The sequence below is a fragment of the Xenopus tropicalis genome, chromosome 8 (genome assembly GCF_000004195.4).
Source record: "Xenopus tropicalis strain Nigerian chromosome 8, UCB_Xtro_10.0, whole genome shotgun sequence".
Taxonomy (NCBI): domain Eukaryota; kingdom Metazoa; phylum Chordata; class Amphibia; order Anura; family Pipidae; genus Xenopus; species Xenopus tropicalis.
Window position 1 is genome coordinate 75,395,135 of NC_030684.2, and position 26,313 is coordinate 75,421,447.

Genomic DNA, 26,313 nt, shown 5'->3' on the forward strand with positions numbered 1-26,313 from the left:
ACCTATCACCCCTATATTGTTTCCCTCACCAGAGGTGCTCCAGATAGTGGAAACAATATAAAAAAAAAAACTGCCCCTGCCAGGGCTGGGCTGTCTGCACCAGGAGGGAGCCCCTGTTGCGGGCAGCCATGTTGGAGCATGCCCATAACGAGCGAGTGCCCAACTCACTCATGCGCATGTGTAAAGGTACACACTTGGAAAGGGAGCTTTGTGACCATATAGCTTTCCTGTGGTGCTTGTAATATCCCCGTTACTCTTTACCCCCACAGAGACAAACTATGCTATGTCCCCAGTATGTATGAACAGAGATCCAACACAGGGGTGGCAAATTATGAGCGGCCAGTCACACACAGGGCTGTTTGTCTATGCAGCAGAAAACACACTGGCAGCCACAACAACTTAAAATGTCAGACACACGTGGTACATTGACAGGTTGACCTTGGTGCTAAAACACTCCAAGTACAATAAAAGGCACTTTACATTCAGTGATATTAGATGTAGTAAATGTTGCACAGGAGTATTTTACCAACAAAATTCAGCTTCTTTAGTGTATGTAGTGCTATAACTGTCCTGCCCAATTACAGAAAAATTAAGAGTGAGGGGTGAGATGTTCCAGCCTACACGCAAAAAAATCAAATGTTAATGAATAATATACTTCTGAGTATTAACAATAAAAGAAGAAAAAAGACAACCCTCTTCTCTGATTGCTATATTTAAACTCACAGTAAGGTGTTGACTTGTGCTATTAAAGGGACAACAAGTGAGCACCATAATAACTATAGCATCAGCTTTTTAAACTGTTTGGTACATAATTTTTTAAAACAGCATGTTGTCACTTTAATAGCACAAGTTAACACCTTACTGTTAGTTGCAGTTCACCAATATGCATTTAACAAAGGAGTAAACTAATCTAGCATTAAAATATATCAATCAGAGAGGGTTGTCTTTTTTCTTATTTTATTGTTAATACCTGCAAATTATACCCCTCCTGGTTGTTTTGCTTTGTGTGGAGAAAGGTTCTGAGAAGATCGTGAGAGTTGCAGTCCCACTTATCTAATCCATATATTTTAATTGCAATATACTTTTGAGGATATCATGGTGCTAAGCCTAGGGTTGGGAGATGAATAGAAAGGAGATGAATACAAAGATAACCAGTTTATATAAGAACAGTAAAATTAACGCTTCAGTCATAATGCTAAAACCAAAAAATGAAGACAAATTAAAAGGTTTTTTAGAATATGTCCATCTATAACATACATGATCAGAATGATCATGTAAACTTCCCCTTTAAATTAAGTTTTGTCCAATTTCAGTGCATTTATCCCAGTACAAGTATGGGACCTGTTATCCAGAATGCTTGGGACATGGGGTTTTCCGGATAAGGGATCTTTCCGTAATTTGAATCTTCATAACTTAAAGGACATGTAAAGCCTACATTTGCCTACAATGTATATCAGTTGGGCACGTTTCCCCCACCATTTCTTTCGCGCAAAAAATACGAAAAATTCGTGCAAGCGTCGGAAAAAGTTGCACAAGGTACGAAAAAGTCGCGGAAAATACGATTGGACCGATAAGTAAATGTGCCAAGTGATTAAGGGGATGCTGCAGCCTTATTATTAACCTCTGGACAACCAGTGTGGCAGGTATTAAAAGATTTCAAAGAGGCTGATCACTGATTACATTTTTGTGTGTGGGGTTTACATGTCCTTTAAAACTGCTAAAATCATTTAAATATTGAATAAAACCAATAGGCTTGTTTTACCTTTAATAAGGATTCATTATATCTTATAGTTGGGATCAAGTACAAGGTACTGTTTTATAATTACAGTGAAAAAGGAAATCATTTTTAAAAATTAGAATTATTTGCTTTTATTGGAGTCTATGGGAGGTGGCCTTTTCGTAATTCGGAACTTTCTGGATAACAGGTTTATGGATAAGGGATCCCATACCTGTACACTTATTTAAACAGAGCAAACACACAAAAGTTTGTTAAAAAATATTTATTCAACCATAGAAATGTCTGTGCATTTAACAAAGTAATAAAGTGTCTATGTGCCTTTTAGCTGAATTCCTATCTTGCTTTTACATCCAATAGCTTTCCACACTACCCTATTCCTCTTTTGACACCCATGATACCATTAGGCATCATCACCATGGACGTGTACTTCGTAGCTCCTGTTTCCTCCTAACCCATGCCGCATTGGCCACTGTTCCCAATACTGTGTAGGATGGGCCATCGCACCATGGGGATTTAGTGGCATTTGCAGTGAAGTGCACGCTCTGTTTGTGGCTCATTGTTCTTCCCACTGTGAGTCCTGTATGTAAATCCCGAACAAGCTGTTTAGGTGACTCATTTTGATGTTGACTGCTTGTCCTGTTCGGCCTGTCCTCTGTTCTCCCCCAGTGGGCACTATAAAGACAAATAAGAGATGACAGCTAATTTTAAAATATTTTTACTCACAGTGCAAAATAATTGTGCCCTTCCAAACAAGTGCAGCATTTTGTGCCAACTGCAGAAAGCACAAAGATAAACTAATACACAGTGCAAGTACAGATGGAAAATTCATGACTACATTTATCTTCTGACATTAAAGGCATTATCTTCTATAATTATTAGTGCCACTAGTGTAGGGACAAATATTACTGTGAAAATGCAGCAAGTAGCATGATTTTAGATCATTTGTAAAGAAGCACATTACCAAAGCTTCCCTGTCATAGCAAGACAAAGTAGAAATTAGAAGTGTCAATTGAAATATCATTGCCATATCCTTTTTAGGTGGGGCTGTTTTTGTACCCTTTGTGCACGTGTGGCTATGCTTTTGCACTTCTCACACTTAGGAAAATGAAAGCACTGACCTTGGGCTTTCAATTAATATTGTAAACGTATTACCTGAAAATCTACTTACTACTGCTTCAACTAATAACATGCAAAATACTGTACTTATCCGTACTGAATACATTTTGCTGAACTTACTCTGCTTACATTACACAAGCTATACTACATTTGGGGCAGATCATAAAATAAGAGAGGTTAATATATCTTGACCAGTCTGGGGCCCATCAGAATCTCTTGAAGGGCCAGATCTAGCTCCTAGACAAAAATGCCATACCTGCAATTAGAGAAAATGGTGTATTTGTAATAACTTTAATGAATCTGCCTGACAGAACACATGGCAGAAAACACAACCACACATATTATCTGACAATATGTGACACAGGTGGATCTCATTCATTTCTGTAACTTCACATCAGGCCCAGACTGGCAATCTGGATTCTGGCAAATGCCAGAGAGGCTGCTCTAATATGCCACAGACAGTCACTATATAGAGGGCCTGTGTGGGTCTATGTGTACTTGTAATGCCAGGGCCTGTTTTGAATTCCAGTCCACATACAGGTGACTGGAACAGGTGAGAGACAAATCAACCTTTTGTCCATCCTGTGGAACAGGCAGGGCTGTCCAGTAGAGGTCTTTGGGCTAGATGTGACTTTCAAGAGATTTTGATGGACCTCAGACTGCTTAAGAGCACCATTAACCTTTTTATTATAATCTGGACTCAAACACCAAGGGGGACATTTTCTGCGACTTTTTCGTACCTTGCGACAAAAATATATTGTCGTGCCAAGTACGAAAGTTTCGGATTCATTCAAGCTTCGTTATCGTGACTTTCCTTGGGCCAGGTTGGAGCTGCAGAGTGCCATTGAGTCCTATGGGAAGCTTCCAAAATTGTGCACAGAAGGATCAAAGTTGGAAAGGTTTTCCCGCTGTTTACAATCGTTTGGTATGAAAATTTCGGATCGCTAATACGATATTATCATGACTAATATGATTTATTTGTGAGCATTTTTGTGATATTTGCGATCTTCAGAAATTATCGTATCCAAACCGAATTTTTCCCATTCGGGATTCGAACTCATTTCATGAATGAAGCCCCATAGTGAATAAATGGCCCACTATGCAGAAACAGCTAGACAGCACTGACACACACAACTACAAACTTGAACATTGACAAAATCATCATTCTTACCTATTGTCTGTTTTGCTTTGTTGTTCTTTAATTTGCTCTGCTAAGAGATTGAGACAAATGGGACAAGTCTTTGTCAGTAGATGTTCATTTACTAGGGCTCACTAATAAGTTTTCTTCTAGATTTCAGTAAATATTCTGATTCAAGTTTTGCACCTAGCTGCAAAAAGTAAGCATGGGTATAACTAAAGTGCCAATACATGTACAGATTTCAGATGCTTATTTAGCAATTCTTCCCTGAAAATCCTGCTTGCCAAGAACTGCATTGGTCAATTGCCAACAACACTATAACCACCCCCTAAGTAAAATAATTGTAAGTTTGAGAGACAAATATTGAATAATATGATTCAGTCCTGAATTGTTAGGGTCCACTCATTCTATACTTAGATGAGTAGATCCCTGTTTACCAGATCCTTTAACGCAGTGGTTCTCTAACTTCCAAATGCCGCAACCCTTTAATACAGCTCCTCATGTTGTGGTGACCCCCAACCTTAAAATTATTCCTAAGACCATTGGAAATATGTGTTTTAAGATGGTCTTATGCAACCCCTGTGAAAGGGTCTTTCGACCCCCAAAAAGGTCGCGACCCACAGGTTGAGAAACGCTGCTTTAAAGCTAAGTAGCACAATCATTTCGTTATTGTTTACTGTTTAATCCACACATCACCTATTTAAGGGTAAATGTACAGCCCCATGAAAAAACATGCATATCTTAAAATGTATAAACCCGTAAAACCAAACTTCTGCTTGAATGTCCTAACCCATGGCTACACAGCAGCTACATAGTTTGTGCCACTCTTTTGGCATAACTTGGAGTAGCATAAAAAGGTTCTGTGACTTCTGATGTATTATTATTATTGTGTCCAATCTGCACCATTTGCTCTTAGAGTCAAATTATATTTATAGACTGCAACAAAGCAGAACGCTTTGGTTTTTTTGCAAGGTCCTGCCAAATAGGTGGTCAATCTCAACCATCTCTCACACTGCTCCAGTTCTTTTGACACATGGGAGTACCCTTTTTTGCTCAGCACCTAAATTTAAAAATGCTTGTTTTCAAAATTCATAGTTGGTCGATAAAATATCCCTAATGGGATATATGTGATGCTTCTGTCTGAATTTGTGACAATGGATTCTGCTGCCCTGATGTACCAGTAGTATATGCCATGTAAGAATTGCTGACCTTAATGTTTTTATAGTTATTGGCAAGGTGACCAACACAATGAGCAGAGAGGGCAACTTCACACTTACCTGCATATGACTCCTGAGCCAGGAGAGGAGGCGGTGGGGACGAATACCGGCTATAACCATTTTTCTGAGCCATGAGACCACGGGAGAGATTCATTGCACTAAAGATAGAGAGTAGAAGAAGAAAGCAAAGAACAAAGCAGGAGGGCGAAGAGATGGGAAGAGATATAGTAGGGGATTGGGTTCATAGAATAAGTGAAAGCAACAGAGTAAATAAAGCAAAACCAAACTTGAGACCAGGTGATTGGGGAAAATATGACAAATGAAATAATCAAGGTATTATTTTTCTATAAATCTGCTGCTTCCTGTCTGTAACAGAGATAATAACACTTATAATAAAAAACTTCAGCTTTAGTAGTTATTATGACATTACAGAACAACAAGCTCTGTGGAAACAAATGTGCTGATAGTGTGATTGCAGTCATGCTAAACGCTTCATAAGGAATAAGTACACTGCCCCTGGGGGTTCACATCTACTTAGATTATTTCAGTTCCCTGCTCACTAAGCCATTATATACAATTAATAATTTGGGCAGATATAAACAAGATCAGAGAGATCACAACTGATATCCATGGTTATTACAGCTGGCTGCTTACTGTGTTCAATAAATCATTTGCTTGGCAATATGGCTGCAAAATTCTGTTGTCATTGAATGTTTGAATGCTTTGAGCAGTCAGATGCCATTCTGCTCTAAAATCAGAAATAACTTTTACTGGTCAATTTGTCTCAAGACCACCTTAAGACTTTACCACAACATTCATCCACTCAACCATGATATACAGTATCTTGTAGCGATAAGTGTAAAGCAACTGGACAGAGTAAGTTTCACCACTAATCAAAGTGGCTCTTTTTTAGCTCTGAACTGAATGTGTGGTGAAGCCTTTTCATGCCCAGGTGATTTTACCCTTATGCAAACCACTCTACATAGATATTCCAAGTCATCTATTGTTTTCTATGGCGTACACAGAAGTGTTATAAGAATAAATTTACCTTCTATTCTTTTACCAACTATTTAATGTGTGCTTTTTTCTTTCATAAAATTTAAGACAAAAAAACACAATACAAAACATTAAGGATTTTTATTGTTGTTATTTAATCACTCTTCTGCTTAAAATAAGCCATGTAATGGGAATACTAAACATTTTTGTTTAGGTTTGAATGGTGTTGTATAGTTAAAATTTAGTGAATTTGTTTTTAATGATTTCATTACATGCCTTTAGCATGCTTTGAAGGTCCCAAAAGGTTAGCGCGTGGTGTGAGAGTCATAGCGTAAGAAAACGATTTGCTGCCGGTTTGGAGAAGGTTACTCCTTCTCTACTAACCCAGTCAACTTTTTTTTGGAAATAGCATTGTATAACACATTTCACAATTTTTATAATTCTTACATATCCCTTGGGAATTATTCTAAAATAATTTTGCATACCCTTTAATATGTTGCATAGTTCTGGAGAATCCATTTTCAATAAAAACATAAAGAAAACTAAAAATTACTTGTGCTCCTACCCACTTACATAGTTTCAAACAAACTAGATGTTTCATACAAACTAGGTGACTGTAGATGTTATAGGCCTTGATGTAGACTGACTAACTGCTGTGAAATTATTCCATTATTGCCAATATGGGCTGCAACTTAATGTTTTTGGCTTCTTTGAAAGCTTCCTTCCAACTTACAATGACAATATACAATAACTTAACAGTTAATAAAGATGCCATCCCTAATAACTCACTTCATCATGGGCCTGAATTAATGCTTACAATGCCTCCTTTGGGAATATGTACACATACAAGAGTACAGATGCCCAAATAATGGTGGTCACATACAGCAAACCATGTACTTTTCACCTGCATGCTGAATGAATAGCGAATTTGCCCATATGTGGAGGGTCAAGTTAACCCCAGATGCACAAATCCAGTTCTTCAGCCACAGGCTAAAGGATCGCATGACTGGGGCCAGTGACAGAATATACAATCCCTCCAAAGCACTGGTAAACAGATTTTATGACATGCCCAACAGGCTTTTCAGTCAAAAACATTTCAGTTAAGAAATTGTGTTAATTTTGGCCCACATATGGAATGCTGTTTGGTCAGCCCGGTCTAAAAGGACCACACATGGCAATATTGCTACATGTGTGGCCAAGGAAAAGCAGATAGCATTGTAGATATCTAAATTTTAGAAAGCCAACAGTTGCCTATTTCAAATGTAACTCTGAAAAATTCCTTACATCTACTGAAACCCACCTTTCCTTATCTTTTAGGGCAGTGACACACGGGGAGATTAGTCGCCCTGCAACAAATCTTTGTTACCGCAGGTGACTAATCTCCCCGCAATGCCAGAATGTAAATCGGTGGTGGGATGGCATATGCGTTGATTTTTTATAATCAAAGATTTGTTAAAAAATGGTTATAAAGATGAACCAGTAAGTCATATGGTATTTTGATCTTTGTGTCTGTGCAGTAGGGAGCAAAAGCAAAGGCTTTCCGGAACGTTTATAGATTCTATTAGGGCTAAACTACACAGAAGATTTTGTCGGATGGTATTGGACTGACAGAACGTATCCGATAAATCAGAAGTAATTTTATGGGTTAAAAAAATATTGGATCTGAAAATCTGATGTGTAAACCACATGAAAGCTTTGCTTGACATGACACGCCTCTTGGAAGGGAACACTGCATGCTGCATCCAACAAGATTAAATCCGATGGTGTCAATTTTTTCATTGAAATACAATTCCAGTGACCCAAGCAAGCAGAAAGCAAATTGTTTATGGAATAACACTGTTAGAGGAATATGTGTAAATAACGTATCTTTTTAATCAGGCCCTATTTAATTCATTTTTCTTTTATTCAAACCTAATCCTGCTTGCCAGGTTAAAGAGCTACAAGTCATGCACCTGAATAAATACAGCTCCATATTGCCTCAGAATACCACTGAAAGTTTGTAATTAGGTGAACTTCTCCTTTATTCTTTGGCTTTCCAACTTCTGAGCTAAAACTAGAGCCACAAAATAAGGAATACTATTAAAGACAAACTGTGCCAACCACAAATATAAAAAAAGAGAAAACTTTCTACATACTAAATGGTTTAATCTACATCATAAGCCAAAATGCTCTTTTTATTGAGAATGTTAATCAAAGTAGTCTTAATAAAGAGGGGATCAGCGTCCAGAGTGAATTATTAAGAGAAGGTAACAAAAGTCCAGGTTAATGGTGAATGCTTTGAGGACGGTTGAGGGAACTAGGAAGGGTAAAGAAAGAGAGAGAGATAGAGAGGGAGAGAAAGAAAAGGTACAGTGATAGAATTATACAAGCCTGTTGCACATTTACATTTTCAACGGTTTCAACCATGGTCCTAACTGGATGACAGTAAAATTAAGAGAGTCGGGTGCTCACAATGAAGCTAGATCTGATATAGGTGTGCCTTTCCCTTTCTGAATGATAAAGAAAAATGGAAGCTTTTCTGTGTATTGCCCCTTTCACTTAATGTGAAAGAGAGAAAAAGATCGTAGCTGCTGTATTTGTGTGCATTTGCCGACACTTGGAGACTTGGATGTATGTATAAAGAATTACCCTGCTGGGTGATACAGAGAAACTGGAGTTATTGTATTTGTCTTTTTCCTGATGGGAGCTGCTGGGTATACCCACCCCATGTTAGATGACACAAAAAGACAGAAGCCCATCTCCTTCTGGCTTAATACATAAGAAGGCAATTTCCCAAAACATAAGTATGTAGTGTCGTCCATATTTCGCACAAAAAGACAGAGGCCAATCTTCTGCTGGTTGAGGAGGCTATGCTATAGCTCCTCAATGGGTAATAGAGAGTTGGTAGGTAATGAATGCATATGTGATTTCCACTGCTGGACAGACCATAAAATTGAGCTGTTTGTGTCCTTTAGTGATACAGGGACAAGAGAACAGAAGAGTATAATTTCCCTATATACAATACAGGAGAAATGGAAATACAGATAAGACAGTAGGCGAAGTGAAAGAACGAAGAATTCTTGCAGCTAAAAAAAAGCCTTCGTCTTGCCTTCAAATCACCGCAAGTAAAACATATTACTCGCAGTAACCCGGCTTAATACATAAGTAGGCAATTTCCCAAAACATAAGTATGTAGTGTCATCCATATTTCGCAGCCCTATCATTTAAGCTGGTCATACACTTACAGATTTGCTTGTTTGGCGAAGTAGCAAAAATCTTACGGGGGCCTCATACATAGGCCAATAAGTTATTGACATAATGTAGAAGGGCCTTTGTTTGGCCAGCTTTAGACAAAGAGATGACCAAGCAACTCTGTTTGGCTATTAATAGGTTTATAACCAGACTGCACCTAACCTAGCTATTCAACACCTTTGCTGGAAGTCTTTACCTGGCTATGTATGGCCAGCTAAAATGACTGGAAAGCTTGCAATGATTATATGTACATTTAGATTTATGGGTTGCATCTTTAAATCAAGCATGTTAATTTTTGTCTTAACAGCCTCAATTTCCCATTCACTGCATGCTTCTCATGTTGTCCATTCCTGGGACGAGGAAAGGGACTAACCTTAAAGCCACAGTGACTGAAAAGTATATGCCTGTCTATCCTGTCAGGTATGCACTGCAAAATAAAATGTATGCATCTCTGTCTTACACAGGGGTGCCAAACTCAATCACAATAGGTTGACCGAAATCTAAAACACGGGCTAAGTCGCAGGCCAAATTTTTAATTAACATACTTAGTAAGATACCGAGGGGTATATTTATCACAATGTGTAAAAAGTGGAGTAAGACATTACCGGTGATGTTGCTCATAGCAGCCAATAGATGCTTTGCTACTGTTGAAATCGGATTACTGATTGGATGCCTTGGGCAACATTACTGGTAATGCTTCCCTCCACTTTTACATATCATGATAAATATACCCCTTAGTCTTAGTTACTATGTGAGGAAAATGGAAATTGCTCAGGCTGGATGGTCAGACACACTCACCAAGGGCCACATAAAACAGCCAGGTGGGCCGGATTTGGCCCCCGGGCCTTGTGTTTGACATATATGGTCTAACACAGTGCTGTCCAACTTCTGTGGTACCGAGGGCCGGAATTTTTCCGACCTACGTGGTGGAGGGCCGATAATGGAAGCCAGTTTTGACTACTCCCCTTTTTGAAACCGCACCCACTTGAAACCACACCCATGTTATCACATGACCATACCCATATTAATGGTTGTAGTACAGCAAAAACTTGCCATACTCTGCCTGCCCTACCCTGCCTGTGTGTGCCATACTCTGCCTTCCCTACCCTGCCTGTGTGTGCCATACTCTGCCTTCCCTACCCTGCCTGTGTGCCATACTTGGCTGGTTTGTGCCATACTTGGCCTGTGTGTGCCATACTCTGCCTGCCCTACCCTGCCTGTGTGTGCCATACTCTGCCTTCCCTACCCTGCCTGCATGTGCCATACTTTCACTGTGTTTGCCATTCTTGGCTGGTTTGTGCCATACTTGGCCTGTGTGTGCCATACTCTGCCTTCCCTACCCTGCCTGTGTGTGCCATACTCTGCCTTCCCTACCCTGCCTGTGTGTGCCATACTCTGCCTTCCCTACCCTGCCTGTGTGTGCCATACTCTGCCTTCCCTACCCTGCCTGCGTGTGCCATACTCTGCTTGCCCTATGATGCCTGTGTATATGGCACACACAGGCAGCCTACAGTGACACAATGCTGGCATTGCTCCTACAGTCTGCACAATAACTATATATTAAAAAACTTTTTAATTGCAGTACCACCTCAGTATATGTTCTTTTTGTAGTGTGCAGGGATTATTTGTGGGTTTCTACTGCTCCTGAGGTGTGAACAGATGAACAATGGGGGTGATTACAGCCTGAGCCTGAGGTGTGAACACTGCAGGGGGTGAACAATGCAGAGATTAAAAGGTGTGAACAACACAGGGGATTACATATTTAAACAATACAGCCTGATTACAGCCTGAATCTGAGGTGAGAACCATGCAGGGGGCCAGTTAATCACAGTACTGATACCATTTAAAGCTTACACAAGAGTAAGCCATCAAAGCAGCCAGACAGGTGGGGGGCCACACAGAGGGGGGTCGCGGGCCGCATGCGGCCCGCGGGCCGCCAGTTGGACAGCACTGGTCTAACACAACAATGAAATGCTCAGTGGTTAGAAAAGGGAGATTTCTTTGATTTTCTCACTGATGCCAGGGAATCACTGTACTTGCCTTGTCCGCCTCCTTTGAGAGTGATCTTCTTGTTCACTATTGGCCGTTCTGTGCAGGGAATGAGGGCGACAGTTCCTGAGGGATTTCACAAAATCCTCCTCTCCTGGTGAATGGCGCGAGCATGCCCGGGTGGGAGAGGAACCAAGGCTACTTGCACGATTAAGGTTTAACTGTGATTGGCTAAAAGGCCAGGGAAGCCCTTCCTCTTGTTTAAGAACTGACAAGGCAAACAACAAGGGCAGAACTGTAAATGTCTATATCTTTCCTTGCTCTATATTTTTATTCAAAATATTTATTCATATAAGTGGAAAGTCACCTTAAAATTAACATTTAGAATGATGTAGATAATTCACAACTAATAACTCCATCTATAACAGGAGCAGATTTATTAGGGGTCAGTTAAGTGTAACAACACTTTAGTATTTCACAATTTATTTTCTCTGCTTGAACTCAACTGTCCATACAATACACATCAGTGAGAGCATGCACTCGGACAGACGATAATGCATTTTGCTGCCAAACAGCACTAAACTCTTTCACTCCATAGAACAAAATGGTGTTTGCCTAAAGAAAGCAGTCAAGCACATTCTGACAAATTGGCACAGCTATCAGCTTTTATAAATGTGTCAGTTTGTTAATAACATTTATAACTTAGGGACTAAAATGTTCCTGACAGGAAAGTTTTTAGAAATGTGGAAATTCTTCAGGATTTCCCAGTTCACTAGTTGATAAATCTGCCTCCTAGTAAAGCTTAGGTAAAGTAAGGTTTATTTAAAACACAAGGAAAGGTATTAGGCACCTCCTGTGAATACAAATATTATGTTTTTCTTAGGCTGTTGCTCCCTTTAGAAAAAAATTGCACTGACAAGGGGAAAAAACTAAGACTAAGGGGCTGATTTACTAACCCACGTATCCGACCCGAATTGGAAATGTTCCGACTTGAAAACGAACATTTTGCGACTTTTTCGTATGTTTTGCGATTTTTTCGGATTCTTTACGAATTTTTCGTTACCAATACGATTTTTGCGTAAAAACGCGAGTTTTTCGTATCCACTACGAAAGTTGCGTAAAAAGTTGCGCATTTTTCGTAGCGTTAAAACTTACGCGAAAAGTTGCGCATTTTTCGTAGCGTTAAAACTTAACGCTACGAAAATTGCGCAACTTTTCGCGTAAGTTTTAACGCTACGAAAAATGCGCAACTTTTCGCGTAAGTTTTAACGCTACGAAAAATGCGCAACTTTTTACGCAACTTTCGTAATGGATACGAAAACTCGCGTTTTTACGCAAAAATCGTATTGGTAACGAAAAATTCGTAAAGAATCCGAAAAAATCGCAAAACATACGAAAAAATCGCAAAATACCGATCATTACGAAAAAAACGCAATCGGACTCCATTCGACCCGTTCGTGGGTAAGTAAATCAGCCCCTAAGACTGATTTGTGCCTCAAGAGAACCCGCCTTTCCTTATCTTTTAGATCTTAATGTGAAAAGAGAGAAAGAAAGAAAAAAATGGTAGCTGCTGTATTTGTGTGCATTTGCCGACACTTGGAGACTTGGATGTATGTATAAAGAATTACCCTGCTGGGCGATACAGATATTGTATTTGTAATTTTCCTGATGGGAGCTGCCTGGTATACCCACCCCATGTTAGATGACAGGGCAGTGACACACAGGGAGATTAGTCGCCCTGCAACAAATCTTTTTTACTGCAGGCGACTAATCTCCCCGCAATGCCATCCCACTGGCAAGAATGTAAATCGCCGGTGGGATGGCATATGCTTTGCTTCATTTTTCCAAAGTCGGACGAAGTTTCCTTGAGAGGCCACTTTGGGAAAATGAAGCGATGCGTATGCCATCACATCTTGCTGGTGGGATGGCATTGCGGAGAGATAAGTCGCCTACGGTATCGAAGATTTGTTGCAGGGCGACTAATCTCCCCATATGCCACTGCCCTTAAAGGTGAACTTCCACTTTAAGTCATATCTCAGTCTTTCAATACACCTTTCCCTTTCTGCTAGTCTCCTCATTCTCTTTCCTATTACCTCTTCCACCCATGAACACCACCCTTAACCACCAATTGCCTTTCCCCTTTCTTACAGTCTCTATCAGTCAGAGAATATGGTTTGATTTCTCCCTCTGTGCGTTTGGCTGGTGTTTTCTTCACAGAAGCTGAAAAAGATAAACAAAATTGTCATTTAGAATGTGGATATGATTGTCTTTCTTTACACCCATTTTATCTGTGTCTACCAGGTACACATTCTACCTCCACCTTTTAGAGCCATGACAGACAGGGAGATTAGTCCAGGCGACTAATCTCCCCGAAATGCCATCCCACCGGCTAGAATGTAAATCGCCATAAATCGATTTTGGCGCCGCGTATGCCATCCCACCGGCGATTTACAGTCTAGCCGGTAGGATGGCATTTTGGGGAGATTAGTCACCGCACAACAAATCTCCCCATCTGCCACGGCCCTTACTGTTAATCTTCCCTTTAACTTGTTTAACCGTTGCACTAATTGGCACACTACATTTTCTCTGCCAGTGACCTGATCTGCTCCCTCCCTCCCAACCCATGTTCAGTATGTGCAACCAATCTTAGCCTGCCAACAACATATGTACAGTGGTTCTTGAAAGTTTGTGAACTCTTCAAATTTTTCTACATTTTATATGAATGTGACCTAAAACATCATCTGATTTTCAAACAAGTCTTACAAGTAGATGATAAAAACCTAGTTAAACAAATTAAACAAAAAATATTATATTTGGTCACATATTTATTGAAAAAATGATCCAATAACATATCTGTGTGTGGCAAAGTAACTGAATCCTTGGGATTATCACATAATTTGAAGGTGAAATCAGCATTTTCAGTCAATGGGATGACAAAAAGGTAGAGAGACCCTGTTTCTTTTATAAACAGAGATCCAGCAAAGCGTGATCTCCCACACAACATGCCCATAAAGGAAAAGGTTATATGACTATTGCTAAAGAGTTTGGACTCCACCAATTAAAAGTCAGACAGATTGAGTACAAATAGAGGAAATTCATGACCATTGGTCGACCATCAAAAATAACTCCAACCGCAAGGCGTCCAAGACGTTACAAAGGAATCCTGGGTAACTTCTTAGCAACTGAAGGCCTATCTCACATTGGCAAATGTTGATGTTTATGAATCCACTATTAGGAGAACACTGAACAGCAATGGTAGGTATGGCAGAGTAGCAAGGAGAAAGCCACTGCTCTTCCCCGAAAAATAGTGATGACCGTCTACAGTTTGCTAGATCATATGGACAAACCAGAAGGATACTGGAAGAATGGATGGATGAAGCCAAAACAGATTTTTTTTTGGCTTAAATGAGGAGCATTCCATTTGGAGAGAAAAAAAACACTGCATTCCAGCATAAGAACCTTATACCATCTGTAAAACATGGTGATGGTAGTGTTTTGCTTTGGGCCTAGATGGCTTTAAATTCACTAGGTTTTTTTCTTCAACATTTAGGACTTGTTTGAAAATCAGATGATGTTTTGGGTCACATTCATATAAAAATATAGAAAATTTCAAAGGGTTTATAAACTTACAAGCACCACTGTACCTTATCATTGGCAAGAAAAGTGACAGTCTACCAACAACATAGCATATATGCTTCCAGATTTAAGGTTAAGCTACAGAAAGAGTGTGATGCCTAGCAACACGTTTTTCCAAGTGTTCTTAACCTAGAAAAACGCCAGCATGTAAAGGGTTAATATTGCCAAATAAAAAAGAATAAAAAAATGGAGAGAAAAATGGAGATACACAAAATATATGAGTGCCAGCGACAAAATAAAACATAAGCATATAAACAGAAAAGCGAGAGAAAATGACAGGAAAAGGGGAGGCAATAAGTTAGATTTTTAAGTTATAAAACTGAAGAATAGAAACAGAATTTTTTAAAAATATATATTTACATGTTATTTTTAAACAAAAACACTGCTTTCCCCATCTCTGCTAACTGATAGTCAAGCAGACAAACACATACAATCATGGGGCTGGAGTTGTTCATGCTCTGGGGATGACAAGGTTTAAATAAGGTAATTTTAACAAACATTACTAGGAAAGTTGGTTTAAACCATGGAAAATAGGGGGTGGTTAACAGAAAGGTCCAAGATACTACATATGCAGCTGTTACTATTTACTGCTGAGACTCAAATAAAAAAAAAAAAAAGACGGTGAATCTCATTTTCTACAAAAGTGTGTTGAAGTCAGTTGAGCTCAGAACAGCAAATGAGCATTCAGCCTTCATCAACTCCACCTCATACTAGTTATGTGTTTCTGTTATTATTATGTATTTACAAAGCACCAACAGATTCTGCACTGCTGTAAAATAAATGGGTGCATACAATGAACATATAGATTTACATAGATAGACAACCAAAACCCAGTACAAGAGCCCTGGTCACTTCAAGCTTCAAGGCTTCACTTGGACCCAAAAGAAAAAAAATAAAGCTTTGCAAAGTGCATGGCAACCAATAAAAAATGTAAAAAAGGAGTAAACAATATTAAATGGGGTGTTCACCTTTAAATAAACTTTTAATATGATGTAGTGTGTCATATTTTAAGACAATGTGCAATTGGTTTTGAATTATTTAGATTTTGCTGAGAAGCTCCCCATTTGTTAATTTCAGCAGCTATATGGTTGTTAGGGTGCAATTTGTCCTAACAACCAGGCAGTGGTTTAAATGAGATACTAGAATATAAATAGGACAGGGCCTGAATAGAGGTATGAGTAATATAAAGTAACAATAACAATAAAATTGCACTCACAGAGCAATAGGTTTTTGGGGTGAGTGAACCCCATTAGAAAGCTGGAAAGAGTCAGAAGAAGGTGGCAAATATTCAAAAACTATATAAAAAAAAGACCAATTGAAAGGTTGCTAATAATTGGCCATTCTGTTACATAATAAAATGTTACTTTAAAGGTGAACTACACCTTTAAGTATACATATAATAAGCAATGGAGCAGACCAAACTCTAAGCTAACAGCTAATTTCAAGGCAGAATTCAAGAGCAACATCCAAGGTATTTATTTATAAAGACCAACAGGAAGTGTATATGGATCTATACTATACTAATATCTGTAATTACGCAAAGTTTATGTAAAGGGGCAAAATAAATCATGCAGAAAGAATCTAATGGAAGCTATTTTCATTTTTAACTGAAACATACAAAACAAAGATTCAATATATATTTCACCCAACAATTTTCATTAAATAGACTTTTGTAGAAGAATGTATGCTATGCTAGTCAAACACAAACCGCAGAGTGAGAAAAAACTCAAGGAAACAGAAAGCAAAATGCAAACATATAGAATCCTTGTATAGACCTTATTTGGAAAGGGAAAAGATGTTAAGGAAAGAGCAGAGGGGCAAAAGGTGGGGTTAAAGGTTTGAAGACAAAATTGGGACATAGGGATTATTAGGGGATTTCTTACTGTCTAGTTAGCAGCATGGTCTTCAACCTCTCTGAATTAAGTAACATCAGCTGCATGGGATTAGGAGGGGTCAGGAAGAGTCATAAAAATTAACAGTGGGTCATTTGGATCTACACACAGTGACCAATTAGAGATCTGCAACCTGTGACTTTACAGCTGTTGCTGAATTTCAGCTGCCAGCACCTTCACCACAAGCTGCGGATCCCTATTGTTTGTAAGACACAACATATACCCTACTTTGAAAAATAAAGCAAAGCACAACAAAAATAAAAGGTCATTACTTATCAGAAGTTAGCAGTGGTAAACCAATAAACAGTAATAAAAAAGGGAAAACATATTACATTAAAATCATGAATATTTCTGTAGGTTTTGTGTTTCCCTGCTACTTAGCTTGCTGGCTCCAGAGACTTCTCTCTGTGATACACATTCCCAGTTGTATTATGCTATGAAAATAGCTCTTTATACATCATTTGATTTAAATTTAGATGATGCTTAGAGGAACTACATTTCACTGGCATCTTAAAAGAAGCGCACTCGTGGTAACATATCATCAAGCTCTCTCAATATATGCATACTTTTTGATTAATTTTGGAACATACCCTTACTTTAAGAAACCCTTTGTTATATTATCAAGCAAATTAAAAATTCACTTCCAGTTTGAGTGTTATCTGCATGTTGTATTGTCTTCATGTGTCAACATATGTAATTGGTTCAAACATGTTATTGGGTTAAAGCACAACAACAATAATTTTTTTTCTGTGACAAATAAACTTATAGAGAGTAAATTAGGCAGGAGGTTTTCACTTTATTAGTCCAGTGTAGGTAATACATTAACCAGATGGGGCAAAATTTGAACAAGGCTGACTTTGAGCTATCTGATACAGATGCTGTGCTTATGTCACTCCTGCACCTATTACTCCTCTGTCCTTAAATAAGCAAATCCAGTCTGCACCAGCTTCCCTTCAAGAATAGCTGAAAAACACTATGTAGAGTTCTAAGAAGCAGGATTTGTTATGTTTCCACCTGATGAAAATAATGTGGAGAAATTACGTGTTGAAGTGGTAAAAAAGAGAAAATACTGTATGTAGCTAAAAAGACTGGGCCTAGTGTCAGCTTTGTATTGTGTGTCTAATGCAGGGATCCCCAACCTTTTTTACCCGTGAGCCACATTCAAATGTAAAAAGAGTTGGGGAGCAACACAAACATGAAAAATGTATCTGGGGGTGCCAAGTAAGGACTATGGTTGGCTATTTGGTAGCCCCTATCTGGACTGGCAGCCTGCAGGAGGTTCTGTTTGTCAATACACCTGTTTTTACCCAACCAAAACTTGCTTCTAAGCCAGGAATTTAAAAATAAGCACCTGCTTTAGGGCCACTGAGACCAACATCCAAGGGGTTGGTGAGCAACATGTTGTTCACGAGCCACTTGTTGGGGATCACTGGTCTAATGTACCTAACTAGAAGGCTAAATCCCAGTTTAAAAAAAAACACATTTTACCTTTCCAGTCTCTGAAGAAGCCATCAAACACCACAAAGTTATTAACCTAAAAATGAGAAAATGGGATTTAGTAGAAAAGTAAGCACTGTATTATATTCAGCCCTTCCATCAAATGTTTGTCTCTTTGATGTATTTTTTTTCTTCATCTCTCCACTCTGCTTTTACATCTATTGCCTCCTTCTTTATTTACCTACAATCACTCTGTAGATCAGTGCCTCTCTCACCTGTGGGATTGTGGACCAAAGGTTGAAATGCTTCCTTAGGAAGGAAAGAAACTTTTCGGATGGGCGGTCAATGGCAAGATGGTGGACATCAACTTGTTCATTCTGACAAATAGACAGAAGGAAGTTGAAAAATTAAGAGATAAAAAAAAAGAACACTAAAAAAAAAAACAAATAAAAAAAAATATTTAAAATGGAAGTGAATGTCAACAAGAGGGGAAAGGAGTAGAATAAAAAAAAGCAAACACATGAAACAGGACCGCCATCAGAAACTTAGGGGCACCCCATGAACACAAGCTTGCAGTAATTGCATCTGTTGATATAGTACCATTCCTTAGCAACACATGTCATATTTTATTTAAGAAAGATGTTCAGTCTGTAGTGAGCCATACATGGCCTTTGACTCTGTTTAGCTTCCTGTGTAAGAACTAAACCCATTGTATTCTACATATTGTATCTGCTCCATAACCCGAGCCTTTTCTTTCTTTTTTAGCTTGAATGGCTGCCCCCACTATTGTTGTGTTTCTGAAGCAAACACCAGTTTTGACCATGGCAGGGCAACAGGACATTATATTATTAACATGTATTTAGAAAGCACCAACTTATTCCACAGCGCAGTATATCATATTTGAATTAGTTTAAAATGCTTTTGATGTAACCGTTCCTTTAAAAAGATGAAATTGAATCTGAAAGGCAAAAGCGCGGGGAAAATGTGTAATTGAATCCTACCTTGAGCATAAAGGTAAACAGTTCTTTCCCAAATCCATGACGTTGAAGTGTTTCATGGATGTAGAAGTCTAATATACACAGTGGTTCTGCTTCTATGTGGGATCCTTTCTGGTCCTAGGAAGGGAAAAAGACAGTCTTTTAGTTACTTATACATAAGCACCAAAGTTATACTTTTCTCCACTGTTAATTTCTGTTTCTCACTAGAACAAAGAGTTTCTTGCATCCAACCTTCAGAAAACCAATCACAGCTCCTCTGCCTGCCCTGGACAATAAAAAACAGGAAAAATGGATTCAGTTAGAAGAAAGGCAGTCTGGGGTCATTTGGAACAACCATACATGTTGATAGGCATAATATATATATATATATATATATATTTCAATCCAGATAGTGTCAGCACTCCAAGGCTCAATATTCCACGGGGTGCACAGCCAAAATATGAGTATACAAAAAATAATAATCGTCCGTAGCCGGCACACCCTTCAATACTTTGTCAAAAATTTATTGAAAACATATTGTTTGTAAAATTTTACAATATGTTTTCAATAAATTGTTGACAAAGTATTGAAGGGTGTGCCGGCTACGGACGATTATACCAAACCAAATCCTTAGGCTACAGAAGGGTTAAAGGTCCACATGGCGAAACATTTTCAACTTCCGTGTTTATGCAACAAATAGTCACGTCATTTTTAGGATTTAGATTCAGTTCACCCAGGAGCGTAAATTGTAACATACCAGTCTTTGGGGTGTCTGCAGAAAATTCATAGATAGCGGGGTGCACAGCCAAATTTGATATACAAAACATTTTCATGAGACTGGCACACCCTGTAAAAATAATCACAACTTTGTTGTGAACACATTGCATAAAATTTTATATATATATATATATATATATATATATATATATTTTTTTTTTTTTTGTTTTGTTTTGTTTTACACAGACATACCCGGATTGAACAGAAACCATGTTTATCTATTCACAGGTATCAGTGCAATGCATCTATCAGTCCTTAGCATGGAGCACTATCCAGGCAGAATTTAACATATTCCGCAGCGCTGTACAGTAAGTGGGTTTCAAACACTGGACATACAGAGTAACATATAAAGCAATCAATAACCGATACAAGAGGTGAAGAGGGCCCTGCCCAAAAGAGCTTACAATCTACAAATATGATCATCATGTAGAGCAGATCATATCGCCCACGGAGGCAATGCCCAGTCAAATGTTGCTGATGCTGGTCGGGCATATTCAATTAGCATGCCGAATTGTAGGGAGCATGGGGCGCGTTGCGTTGCCTAGTTACCATGTATACAACGCACCCCAGCTGGCACCAGGGGCGCAAGTTAGACGTGCCCAATAGGCAACCAACACAAATATCTAGGTTCGGCTGGCAGACAGTGAGTAGGGCAAGGGTCCAGCATCGTTCCCTGGCGATCTGCAGGAGATGAAGTGCAACAAGTGACGCCAACAGGCTACATGGAGTGGTGGAGAGCGCGTCCGGGCGCAACTACAACTCTCACATGTTCAATTCTAGTTAATGCAAACCGCCTTCAAAAAGGACCTGGACTTATAGGGCCAATTGGAAAGGCCCGCAGTAACACTCCAGGATATTTGTAAGAACAATAAGGACCCACAAAGCGAGCCCATAAGAAATTTCACATGCCGCTCAATTATACCGAACCACCAGATCTACTGTATATAAAATGGTAACATCACCAGCCCCCGCTCCTACACAGATTTACAGCCCATAAACAGATAGTGACAGTTGGCATGTCTCCTAGTTTACTCTATTAGAATATATATTACAAACACTGATGTATATGGTTCAGCAGAAGTGGATAGTTCAATAGCGACCTGGTGTGAGCCTGTCATATAATATGGTCCTAGATTTGGGGTTACAGGTAGACTTGTCGATACCCATTAACTGTGTGTCTCCAGAAAAATAAAATAAAGAAAAATCAATATGAAAAATCAAAATGAAAAGTAAAAATAAAAATGACATGCAACTACGTCTCAGAAAATGAATCATGCAAGCACAACACGTCCATTAAGGACCTTGAGGGGGGAACACTCAGGGTGTGTCAAGCACAGCATACATGTATAGAATGACTGGTAACATGAATTTGTTATATATAACAATAGGTTTTTTAGGGTTGAGCCAAAACCTCACAAAGTGAGGTGACAAAAGGAATACAGAGACCTCATGTACAGTATCCATGCGAGAATAAAAGGAATGCAAATCATACTAGCAGAGTGTACATATATTATATGCCCATCGCACAACAGTGTATAGGGCAACTAGAATCAAACAAATAGATCACGAGAATTATAGGTATTGTACCCTCAACAGAAGGTTACTATGTGAACAATTAATGTCATAGAAATGGAGTGTGAAGTGCACATAACCAGGTGAACAAGAAGGACTAAAGGACCCAAAAATGGAAATAAAAAGTAAAAAAAGAAAATAATTAAATAATTAAAAATGGCAATAACCAAAAAAGCGTAGAGACTATAAGTCTGGACATAAATCATTAATACTTGGAGGATGGAAACACCAATATTAGTTATTAAGGATTAGAAATTAAGAAATCCCAACAGAGAAAACATTTTTTAGTCATTGAATGTTAAAGGCCACAGTGTGGCAAGTCATATATATAAAGTCAAGCTGTATATGTTTATAGGTATATATACTGTGTATATGTATATATTGGGTTTTTTTTTCTGGACATGTGACTGAATAATCTAGTTTATGTAACTGCCAATTTCAATTGTTAATGTCCCACCATACCATCAAGGAGAAAAACTACATTAGTGGTAACTATTGGCTAACTATTGCAGGTTGCTACTTCCCTGCCTGGTTACATCTTGAGAAAAAATGTCCCTGATAAATGCTTTGTACTTATTCATTGATTTTTAATTCTGAATGCTTTGGTCTTAATTGATCACCTTTTGTAGCTTTATATGTAATAGAACGCTAAAATTCTTCATCCACGATTGACCCCCCCCCACAAAAAATGCATGATAGTTATGGACAAGAATAAACTGAATACATATAGACAAAGCAATATCAGGCTGAATTGACATGTGATATCTATGCATACAGGGCCAATGTTTTGTTCATATACATCACTGCATACTCAATGCTATTTGTCTCTTTAAGTGATTATATTGAAATACAAATTTCTGTAGAGATGCTTATGTAAGGAACAGAACCAACAACATCCTGCATATTCTCACGTTTTTGGGGTGCAGTCCTTTAATATATACAGGTGATGCTTGTTTGTCTGCATTCGGGAGGCACTGGTTATGGGAGCAGGTAGCCTCTGGGCCTGAAACAGAGAGTATTCTGAGAATCAGTAATGGTTGAAACTCTTATTATTAGCATTACTTTATAAACTACTTCCAATTTTATGGCTCATTATTAGGGCTTATGGAGATGAAAAAACATCAAATCACTGGTATCTAAGATACTGAGAATTCTGTGTTGAAGCTTTTATTCTGTAAAGACAACTTCTAGGTGGTGATGGTGGTAAGACATTAGCAGGGTTTGTCATAGTGACAATTTAAAATCTAAATGAATTCTTCTTAGGACAAATTTCTAATCTTGCATAGATATATGGTAAAGCACAGATGTTTGTACTGTACTTAAATTATTTTCAAAAACAGAACAATGAAAATGTGGGAGGATGTTTTCAATGGTTCACATAATATGCCCAATAAACAACAGTTGAATATAAATTCCAAACCTCGTTGAAGTGTGTTACAAAGGAACAACCTTCACAAGTGTTAAGTGTTATTCAAATGGATTGATAAATTCTAGCTTTCATAAAGTGGACCCGTCACCCAGACATAAAAAGCTGTATAATAAAAGCCCTTTTCAAATTAAACATGAAACCCAAAATCATTTTTTATTACCACATCCATACCCATTATAAAAGCATTTAAAAATCTTGTGATAACCTCCTGAAAACCAGCATCACAGATCACAGGTAATGTAGAAGGACATATCAGGACTGATGAAAAGCCACAGATTGGTGGGTAAACATATTAAGGAAGTGGGTGGGGGGTGAGGTTGTCCAGCTGGTATCTGGTGGAGCGTTTTGGCCCTAGCCTTTTAGTGACTTTACACACAGGTGTGTAAGACCTCCCTATTTAAAAATAATTGCGATAATCAGTCTAGCACACAAGGAATCAGTTAGACAGCTCAGTTACTGTGTAAGGCTAATGTAAAGATTTTTATCATTGGAACTGTAGTGGATATAATAACAAATATATTTTATACGAGCAATGTGCATTTTAAGGCAGAAAAGTATGTCTAAACTAGAAGAAATGTTCTAGTAAATACAGTGCAGAGCAGGGTCGGACTGGGCTGCTGGGACACCGGGAAAAATCCCAGTGGGCCCCAGCGGCCCAGACGCAACCCTTGCCAGTGCTCCCTCTGCCTGACAGTTCCTCCCCTGACATGTTAAATTTATGCACACTCAGGGGAGGACGTCGGGTGGGGGACCCTGTGGGGGGGTTAGGGGGGCCCATGCTGGGGTGGGGGTAAGGGGACATGGCCGGCGGGGGCACTGGCAGGGCCTGGGGGCGGGAGCCCCGGTGGGCCCTGCACCCCCCAGTCCAACCCTGGTGCAGAGGAAGCCATGTAGAAACACCTGCCAGGTACTTTAAAAAGGACTATACCATTGTATGTAATTCTTTGCATTTTTAATTTCAGCAATTACTTAACTATTTACCAACATATAAAGCATGAATATTACCTTTGCCGATGCCTTTCCAATCTCATCTATGACAGTCATAATCTGTTTCTGTGCCTCTGAGCTGCAAAAATACCATTACAGATAAGTTATACACCATAAATAATGAACAAGTCTTTCTAATTACTTTGTATTTTATACTAGATTACATCATATTTACCCCCCAAAACCCTTCCAATAACACCCATCTGTTTCACTTCCTGCTGGTTGCATTACCTGACTTGCCAAACAAAACAAAACATAAACAGTCAAGCACCATATTATTTTACAGCAAAATGATAACCCATTTAGGTGTTTTCTATTCAAAGAAAGAGGCTAACAAATATCATTTAAAAATCTTTTTTCTTTTTTTTTCCTGTTTTACTATTTATACCATACGTTGACAAACTTCAGGACTGGCTCTCTGGGGTGAGGTTTGGTGTGGATACATACACTATATTACCACATATACCAAATTACATTCCACATTTAAGGATATTTATATTAAGAGTTTCACCCTTTACCACCAATGGTGGCAACCTATTGCACATGGTGATGTTGGTTTGTAAGTGGATGAATGCCCATGAAAACCTATGCTGAAAACAAACATAATTCCAGCTGTAATAATCAGTAGAGTGAAAAGCCGACTTTTCTGTTAAAGTTCGGTTTTTCACTCTACTGCGCATGCGCGCGCACACGGAACCAGGAAGGAGAAAGCGATCGCAGCTACCCCGGGCTCGTGCTGTTCTCTCCAAACAGGGGCACCAGCCGGGGTAAAAGGTAGACTTTTTGGCACCCCCAAGTGACTTTGCCTTTCTTTCTCCTTTAAGAACACTCATTTACCAGTTCCAAATTATATGATAGCGGACCTACAGCTACTGTCAATGTTTGCCTAATAAGGCTTAAAAAGGCACAAGGCAGTATTCTACATACCACTGATACAAAAAAAAAGTGTAGTGGATGTCGTGTTTATGACTACCAACTCACTACAATGTTGCCAGCACTCCACTAATTCACTATCTTAATCAATGCAGTGTCCTTTATTTTCTTTGACATACATGTTACTTTAGGATCACAAAATGTGGATGCTAGTATAGCTCGGTGACTTCTTTAACCTCAATACAATGAATGTGAATTACAATGTCATGCCTATAATTGCTAGAGGATTAGTGATGGACATGTAACATGCACAGAAGCCCATCTAGAACACATGCCACTTAACAGGAGCCCTGACCAAATTAGGAGCTGTAAAAGAATTGGAGAGAGGTACGATAAACACAATACATGAGTTTCATTAGAGAGAAATAATACAAAGAGGTTAAAAACTCTGCATCTACCCTGTGTAGTACTTTTACACACAGCACAGACCCTTCTTTCTTGTACCAGTCAATACCTACATGTTTGATGTAAACACTCTTTTACTGTACAGTTCCACTGAATATGTTGGTGCTTTATAAATACTTGTTCATAATAATAGTAATAATAATAATAATACTGTAGAGCACATATATATAAAGGCATAATATGGGGCTAAGGAGTCTTCAGCATAGCCTTGCACTCAAAATTGTGGGAATACTAATCTGAACATTGCAAGATAAATTGCTTGGTTCTGCGAATGGTTGATACTGTGAATTGTTTCCTCTACTTTCAAGAATTGCAAGTAAACTGAAGATAGGGTTGCCGCCTGGCTGGTATTTTACTGGCCTGGCCAGTAAAAATGATGCTTGATGCCATTGTTATTAATAGGGAAAAAAGGCAAAAATATAGGCCGGTATTTTTTTCTAGAAAAGGTGGAGACCCTAACTGAAGACCAGTAACCCACCCTCTCCCAAGTACTCCCCTGAGGGACAGAATTACTAATCACCTTAGTAGACAGCCAGTGAAGCAAAAACCTAGCCTTCCTACAATTGTATGCAATCTGTATGCATTGTTTGGCAGGGGAATAAGGCCAGCAAGGTACTGCCATACTGACGCTCTGTCTGTGCATCGGGCATATATTTACCTTGCGATAAGAGGTCGTCGAGAAGGAATAAGGCTGCTGTCCAGTTTTGTAATTGGCTCCAGGAAAATCTTGTGCACATCAAAATCAAATTCCATGACTGCAGCGTTAGACAATGTGCTTGAAAGAAAGCCTGCCCAGCAACCACCCCTCCCCTTGTGTAGTGGGGGAGGTGATGGAACATGGCT

General features: G+C 38.9%; 1 protein-coding gene across 3 annotated transcripts; it reads right to left on the bottom strand.

Moving 5' to 3' along the window:
* Positions 1-1,985: 1,985 nt before the first annotated feature.
* Positions 1,986-26,313, bottom strand: atat1 (alpha tubulin acetyltransferase 1). 3 transcript variants are annotated; one of them, XM_012967834.2, is made up of 12 exons: positions 26,129-26,313; positions 24,151-24,211; positions 22,628-22,719; positions 19,593-19,653; positions 19,392-19,505; positions 18,666-18,767; positions 18,442-18,487; positions 13,574-13,645; positions 11,477-11,693; positions 5,270-5,367; positions 4,026-4,062; positions 1,986-2,410 (listed from the first exon to the last, which is right to left on the bottom strand). In XM_012967834.2, exons 1-12 carry the CDS (start codon positions 26,221-26,223, stop codon positions 2,149-2,151), a joined length of 1,257 nt encoding a protein of 418 aa, XP_012823288.2. In that variant the 5' UTR covers positions 26,224-26,313; the 3' UTR covers positions 1,986-2,148. The 3 variants fall into 3 exon arrangements, with proteins under 3 accessions (XP_012823288.2, XP_012823287.2, NP_001120781.1); XM_012967833.2 differs by having other exon boundaries at positions 4,026-4,065; positions 26,129-26,311; NM_001127309.1 differs by lacking the exons at positions 1,986-2,410; positions 4,026-4,062; positions 5,270-5,367 and adding an exon at positions 8,209-8,501 and having other exon boundaries at positions 26,129-26,243.